The sequence below is a fragment of the Phodopus roborovskii genome, unplaced genomic scaffold (genome assembly GCF_943737965.1).
Source record: "Phodopus roborovskii unplaced genomic scaffold, PHOROB, whole genome shotgun sequence".
In the NCBI taxonomy this organism is placed as follows: domain Eukaryota; kingdom Metazoa; phylum Chordata; class Mammalia; order Rodentia; family Cricetidae; genus Phodopus; species Phodopus roborovskii.
Genome location: NW_026126636.1, coordinates 13,822,476 through 13,830,560, shown reverse-complemented (window position 1 = coordinate 13,830,560; position 8,085 = coordinate 13,822,476). Strand labels below are relative to the sequence as shown.

Genomic DNA, 8,085 nt, shown 5'->3' with positions numbered 1-8,085 from the left:
GAGCCCCAGAAGGACCAGTGATGTGGGGAAAGCAGGCTTCCGATGGTCTCCAACAGAAGGCAAAGGTTCCCAAGGTTCAGGTGCAGGCAGACTCCAGATAGTCCCATGTTGAGGGGCGGGTCCAATATGGGCAAAGACAACTCAGGAAGTTCCAAGTAGAGGGTGAAGGTGTTGAACCTGAGCTCTGGCCAAAAACTCACCCCAAGCAATGGGCCCAGAAAGGCCAAGGATGATGGGAAGGCAGGCTCCAGATGGTCCAGAGTGTCAGGACTGAACCACTCAGTCCAAAGCTGTAGGGGGGTCAAGATGCAAAGCTGACCCAGAGAGTTCCAAGGAAAGAATGTGGAGGGGATTCAGCCTGAGCTGGTCCCTGACTCACCTCAGGCAGAAGGCAAGTGAAGAGGCCCAAAGATCAGGTGAGGGCAGGCTCTAGATGGTCCCATGTGGAAGGGTGGGTCCAGTATGTGCAGGAAGTTCCAAGGAGAGGGTCAGGGTGTTGAACCCGAGCTCTGGCCAAACACTCACCTCAAGCAGTGGGCCCAGCAGCCAAAGTTCTCTTTTGTGTCCCCTGATTTGAATTCCTTTGTGACTTAGCTCTATTTTTGATCAATGCGGTGTGGTATCTATTGCTTTTAGATGCACTAAATTATAAGTCTGTAGGGTTGGTGCTAAGTCTAGTTGAAGCCCACAGATAAGAGAACACCTTCTAGGACCTAATGGTCTCTGGTGACAGGAATTACAGTGACTTTCCATCTGGAAAGACTCAGATTACCAAATTAGTATGTATCAAAGAAGTGCATCATTGTCAAACAAGCCAGGTAAGTGAACTAACCACAGAGAGAGGGGTTTGAGGGAGGCTTGAGGTAAAATCTTGGCTACAAAGTTAATATTCTGGTGTTGCATGCTTCTAATACCTGGGCTTGGGAGATGGAGGCAGGAGGATCAGGTGTTCAAGGTCATTCTAAGCTACATGTAAGGTTCGAAGCCAACCTGGGCTACAAAAGATCCTGTCTCAAGATAATAAATAATTCTGCTTACATCAATACTAGATTATGAAAACATTTCTCCTATAAATGTGTCCTTAGTATTAAAATTAATTGAACTCTCACTGCTTTACTAATTGTCTTAGTCACTGTTCTATCACTGTGAAGAGACACTATGACTATGGCAACCCCCGTGAAAGAAGACATTTAGTGGGGGGCTGGCTTACCATTTCAGAGTTTCACTACATTCTCGTCATGGTTGGAAACACAGTGGGGGCATGGTGGTACTCATGGTACAGGAGCAGTAGCTGAGAGGCACATCCTGATCCACAGGCAGAGAGGCAGAGAGAGGCAGAGACACACTGAGAGACACAGGTAGACAGAGACAGAAAGGGGGGGAAACAGAGGGGAGGGAGAGACAGAGAGACAGAAGGGCAGAGACAGAAATGGAGGCTAAGAGAGACAGAGACTGAGAGAAGCAGAGACACACAGGGATAGAGTCAGAGAGAGAGAGAGAGAGAGAGAGAGAGAGAGAGAGAGAGAGAGAGAGAGGCTATTCCTGGGGAGATGTTAAGAAGTAACTTCTACTCATTCCAGACAGGGAACGAATGACAGACCAAGGTAAGGATACTACCAAAGACCAACTTGATGAACCTGTGGGTTTCACTGAGGTTACTCACAGGAGTAGAAATGACTGAAAGGCAGCTTTCCTCAACAAAAGCTACCCCAGCATGGGTGATGGTGCAGGAGGTCGGGATTTCCGGAACTCACGCCACAACTTTGCAGACAATTGGACAGGGGAGAGTATCTCTGAGGCACTTCGGCTGATGTGACCATCTTTTAGGCCACCAGCTCTCAACCTTCATAATGCTGTGACTCTTCAATACAGCTCCTCACATTGTGTTGACCCCCAGGCATCAGATCATTTGTGTTATTATTTCATAACTTTAATTTTGGAAACCATAATGTAAATATCTCATATTTCCAATGGTCTTTAGTGACCCCTGTGGAGGAGTTGTTGGAGGTCTTAACCCACAGGTGGAGAATCACAGTTCTGAGCAGATCAGTTTGTCACAGATGTCTCTAAGCTGTCCTTACTGCTTGTTTATGCTTGAGCAGGGAGAAGCCTAGTGCACTTGGTCAGTTTCAAGGTCTTCCTGAAACTTTTGAGTTGCTTACTTCCTGGTAAATCAATCTCTCTGTCTCTCTCTCTCTCTTTCTCATGCATGTCCCTCAAAGGGCAGTAGATAGCATTAAATCTCCCAGAACTGGAGTTACTAGCAGTTGTGGGCTCAGTACTGTGAATGCTTGTTGCTGACCTTTGATTCTCTGCAAGAACAGAAACATTCTTAGCCTCTGGATTATCTCTCCAGCCACCGAGAGCATTTATTTAAAACTTGTACCTATGATATAATATGTATCTGTTCATGGGGGCTGTTTTCTGACTTGTCCTGGATGAAGGTAGCCTTAGGAAGTCTCCTGGACATTCAAATTTTGTCACCAGCTTTCTCCAGGATATAACACACCCATATTGAAATGGAGACCACCTTGGAAACTAATTGATATTGGTATAGTGGTAGGTAGGTCCACAGTGATAGTTAAGGACATGTTGACACTCCCTTCTCAAAGAGTATGTGTGTCACAGGACCCACAAGTAGAATTCTTTCTTGTGCTCCCCCAGCTGAGGGTCAATGGGAGATGCAGGAGTATACAGGAAGTGGAAGGCTAACTGCAGGTGAGACTCCACGATTCAGCTTCTATGAGCTCATTATCTATGATGGAGTAGAAGTCTGTAAGTAGACCCTTACCCAGTTCTATCAGCAAACTGAGTGACGTCATTATCCTGTCAGGTTGGGCTGTAGTGGAGTCATTACATTGGTCGTCACTGACGTCCTATCTGGGGTGAATAGACATTTGTTCATGTCTCCCTGGGAAAAATTACTGCTGCAAGTTTTCCTCTCTGTCACCCTCATTTTCTGGTTCCGTTTTCACATCAGCCTTTACCAGGGACCTTGGGGGCTGGGACAAACGTCAGACTTATTCCCATGTTCCTGGCACACAAAGAACCTTTCATTGTGCAGAAGATGACTGTTTGTTTGTCAACACGATGGAAAAACACTCCAGACTGGGCATGTCTTTGCTGTCTTCCTCAAGCCTAACAGCTTTTCTAATTTAGAAAAAAAAAAAAAAAAAAAAAAAAAAAAAAAAAAAAAACCCTCTTCCATTTGTTGTTTAATTCCGCAGAGATTTGGGGCAGTCTCATAGATCCTCAGCCATGGCTTAAGCTAGCCTCAAGCTAGCCTCTTTGAGTGTCTCCTGCCCTCGAGTACAGAAACAACTTGGCATCGTCCAGACAACAAGCTCAGATATGCACTGGGTGAATGGATGAGGAGAGGCTAGGACTCCTGGTTCAGGACCAAGGACAGTGCTCACAAGTAACATAGAAAATGCCCTGACCCCACTGAATGCTGGATCTTTTGGCTTCATTGCTGAGAAATCTACATCTGAGTAGACAGACAGATCATCTCATCACTGATAAGAGACCTAACAGTAGAACACTTTGCTCAAGCTTCTCAGGTAAGAGATTTGGAAACTTCACATTGAGAGAAGTGTCCAATCTTGTTTTATTTGCACGAGTTCTCACTTTAGCACTATGAAGTAGTTATATATACACAGTCCTTATTTTAAGGATGGAGGAACTGAGCACCATTAAACATACATTAAAAAAACTCTGGCTTTTGTACAGATGACTAGTTTAGGATCTTAAATTTTAGTCCCAGGTCACATGATTCTGAGCCCCAAATTCTTCCCAGCTTTACAAGGTTTCTCTTGAGGATGAATGGAACACTGTGGGTTGAGAGGTGGAAATGGGACTTACATTTTCAACTATCTGAGGGTCTCTGGTCAAAGTGTGGTCACATCTTTTTGTGGCGTTTGTGCAGTTTCTTTTTAGTTTGCCCATACACTTACTGTGTTTTTACTGTTCTTTTCTTTCTAGTTACTTATTGATTTGTTTGTGCATGTATGTGGGGGTACATATGCCCCAGCACATGTGTGAAAGTCAGAGGTCAATTTGCAGGAGGGTAGATCTCCCCTTTCATCATGTGGGTCCCAGGAATCAAACTCAAGCTGTCAAGTTTCGTGGGAAATGCCTTTATCTGCTGAGCTTAACTTTTATACGGCTGCCTTCTATACAGCCACAGACTCTAGTTCAGAGGCTGGGACAAAGGGAGCTCACACATGTATAGAGACAAGCGATGGTCATTAGCTTCAGACCCATGTAGAACCTGGCTTGGTTGATAGATTTGCTTCTTGCAATCTGAGTGTCCTCAGTCAAGATTCATCCCCACTCTGGGCTTGATTTCCATGTCTGCAAAGTGTATGTAGTAGCATCCCACTCCCAAAATGGTTTCTAACCTGGATTTGCAAATCATTGTAGTTTACATCAAAATGAAATTATATATTTGGATGCATATGGCTTAATCATAGTAGGCAGTATTTATTGTTTACCATGTTTCAGAAAGTTGTCATCTGTGAATCTTATTAGGCCAACACCAGAATAACTCAAACTTTGTCTGGAAGGAAATGGAGGCTCTAGGGGTGCATATAAGTTCTATAATCACTGCTATTAACATCTAATGTCGAATTCTAGGTCTATTTCACCCTTACTTGATGGTGGAGGTTTAAATTTTCAAAGAACCACACTTGTTTTCAAAAAGCTATGATATGTCAGATGGGTTAGAGTAAGTCATCCAGGTTTAGCCAACAATGAAGAAGAAAGCAGAAAGCTTTTGTCTGGGGCCAAGCCTTGCTTATTTCCTCTATTCTCAGTGTGGCTTCCTTGGGGAATCTCAGTGTTGGTGCTGTAGGCATGGTTATAAGATGAAACAATTCTCAAGTATTTGGATTATGCACTACACAATTCCAAAGCCGTTTTTAGTCTAGAATATGACTTTATGGTGTTGTCAGTGGGATAATGACTGGAAAAATGTCCATCACAGTGGCCCATGGAAAAAAAATAAAGTTTGATATAACCATTCAGTGCAGCTGTGAACAAGGACAACTTCTCTAGAACATTACCACAGCTGGTTCTGCAAGAGATGATGGTAATGATACCATCCCTTCCCAATCAGCAGGTAATCAAACTCAGAGTCAGGTAGATGAGAATTATTCTGTTCCTCAGTGTTTTCAAGAATATGACCAACATCCACAATAGTGTTAATGGACACTTAAAAAGGGATTAGTAAAGTATTATTAAAATTTATAATAACTTATTTATAGCCCTAAGAAATTCCTGTGTGCTGTTCTTTTGCCTGGAAAACACTTCCCATTCTTACTTTTCATTTTAATGTGTTGTCTCCAGATAGGCCTCTCAAAAAAGTCTCATGTCAAATCCCATGTCATTATTCCTTATTCCTTTCCTGAATTCTTCCTGGTTTACATAGTGAGTTCTAGGACATCCTGGACCACAAAGTGAGACACAGCTAATGTAAACTCCAATCAAGCACAGATAATTCAACAACCATTGCAAATTGAGCCTGAGCCCATGTGATCATGAATCCATTTATTGTGAATACTCTGGAGGGAGTGATTGATTCTTAGAAAACGACTTGTGACCCACTGTGTATTATGTAAGAGTATGTACAGAACACTATATGAGGGTATTTGATTGAGTGTGCAGGACAGAATCCTGAGTAAGACTAATGCCAATCAATGCAATCTTGCCCTTAGGAGGCTTACAACCTAGTTAGAGAGAAAATGATCAATGAAAGGAATACCAGGAATTTAATTTTCCCCTTAGATATGTTCATTTTATTTAATGTGTGTTTTAGGTATGTTTTTACCTGTATGTATCCATGTGTATCAAGAACATGCCTGGTACCTGTGGATGTCAGTAAAAGGCATTAGATAGCTAGGAACTAGAGTTGTGGGTGGTTGTGAGCCATCATGTGGGTGCTAGGAACCAAACCCAGGTCCTTTTCAACAACAGCCAGTGCTCTTAACCCCTGAGAGGTCTCTTCAAACTCCTCTCAGTAATTTAAACTAATAGCAATCACTTCAAAAGGAAGAATTAAGGAAAGAAATAAGGAATAACAACACAGGATTTGATGTGAGACTTTTGAGAGGCCTATGTGGAGACAACACGTTAAAATGAAAAGTAAGAATGAGTGTTTTCCATGCAAAAGGAACAGCATGTGGGGATTTATTAGGGCTAGAAGGAGCTCAGAGCACTTGAAGACATGGAAGAGAACCATGGGGTCTCAGTGGATGTGCAAAGGACTTAAACCCCAACCATTTGGGATTGGAGTACCAGAGATTAGAATACCACACTGTGATGAATTGGGTGTGGTTCATATGTCAGTAATCTTGGCACTCAGGAGATGGGGGAAGGATAATCAGGATTTCAAGACCATTGTTAGCTACATAATGAATCCAACATCAGGCTGTGCTACCTAAGACAATATCTCAAGGAAGAAGGAGGAGGAGAGGAGGAGCAGGATGAGCAGGAGGAGAGGAGAAGGAATTGTATTGTGGAGGATATTTATTATGAGAATAATAAGAACATATGGGATTTTTAAGGAGAAAGGAGTGATCTTATATCAGGAATGTTTTGGAATGACACCACTGGGTGATACACAAAGACTTTTATAGGTCAAACTCAGAAGCAGAAAGATCCCATCAGAAGTGATGTCAGGGTAAAGGTGCTTGTAGCCAAGGTGGATGAACTGAGTCTGAACCATGGAACCTATGTGGGAGAAGAAGCACATTGACCAGCAACAAAGAGTCCCATGACCCCTCACATTCACACTCCAGATCCTCTCCAAAATACATAAACACAGTAACAATTTTTAAAGAAGTGATTTATATACTTGTGATAATGGCTTGGGTCTAAGGTGGAGGATAAGATATAGAGGGAAAGAGATTTGGAAAAAAATTGTAGATGTATTTTGTTTTTAGATGGAGACGTCACTTGAATTGGGCAATATGACCAGAGTCCAAGAGTTTGTGCTACTGGGCTTGTCCACAAGACTGGGGATAAGGGATGCCCTGTTTGTCATCTTCCTGAGTCTCTACCTGCTGACCCTCCTGGAGAACACACTCATCATCTACCTCATCTGCAGTCACAGTGAGCTCCACAAGCCCATGTATTTCTTCCTGGGCAACCTCAGCTGCCTGGAGATGTGCTATGTGTCAGTCACCATGCCCACCCTACTCGTGGGGCTGTGGACAGGACCCTGCCATGTTCCATTCACAGGTTGCATGACTCAACTCTTCTTCTTTATCTCTCTCATCTGCACAGAGTGCACCCTGTTGGCCTCCATGGCTTATGACCGCTACGTAGCCATCTGCCGCCCACTGCACTACCCACTGCTCATGAGGCCACAGGTCTGCCTGGGCTTAGCCTTGTCTTCGTGGCTCGGTGGCTTGCTGGTCTCAGTGATTAAAACAGCATGCATCGCGAGCCTGTCTTACTGTGGCCCCAATGTCCTCAACCACTTCTTCTGTGATGTCTCTCCCCTTCTGAACTTGTCCTGCACTCACGTGGCCCTCACTGAGCTGGTCGACTTCATCTCGGCCATCGTCATCCTCTGGGGCTCGCTCCTTGTGGCCATGGCCTCCTATGTGGCCATTGGTAGGACAGTTCTGGGCATGCCATCAGCTGCTGCCCGGCACAAGGCCTTCTCTACCTGTGTCTCCCACTTGGTAGTGGTGGGCATCTTTTACTCAGCCACTATCTTCATCTATGCCCGCCCTAGCCGTATAGAAGCCATGGACCTCAACAAGGTGTTGTCTGTCATCTACACTGTTGTTACCCCCATGTGCAACCCCATCATCTACTGCCTGAGGAACAGGGAGGTGCAATCAGCTTTCCGTAGAACCATGCACTGGTCCTGAGGTTGGCAAGGTATTTAAGACCATGAGGTGAGACATCAATTTACGTACAACCCACTTTTGTGTTAAGATATAATTCATATACCATTACGTCAATGTTTAAATATTTTCACAAAGTAGTTCAACCATCATCACTGTATAATTTCATCACTCCCAGAAAAATATTGGAAGCCATTTTCTGTGGTATCTCGACTCTTACAAAAAAAAA

General features: G+C 43.8%; 1 protein-coding gene across 1 annotated transcript; it reads left to right on the top strand.

The window, feature by feature from the left end:
* The first annotated feature begins 6,941 nt into the window (after positions 1-6,941).
* Positions 6,942-7,880, top strand: LOC127238992 (olfactory receptor 5). Its single transcript, XM_051207791.1, has one exon. It carries the CDS (start codon positions 6,942-6,944, stop codon positions 7,878-7,880), a length of 939 nt encoding a protein of 312 aa, XP_051063748.1.
* Positions 7,881-8,085: the final 205 nt, after the last annotated feature.

Coding starts and splice junctions, on each gene's coding strand:
- LOC127238992 (XM_051207791.1), top strand. CDS start 6,942: ATGGAGACGTCACTTGAATTGGGCAATATGACCAGAGTCCAAGAGTTT.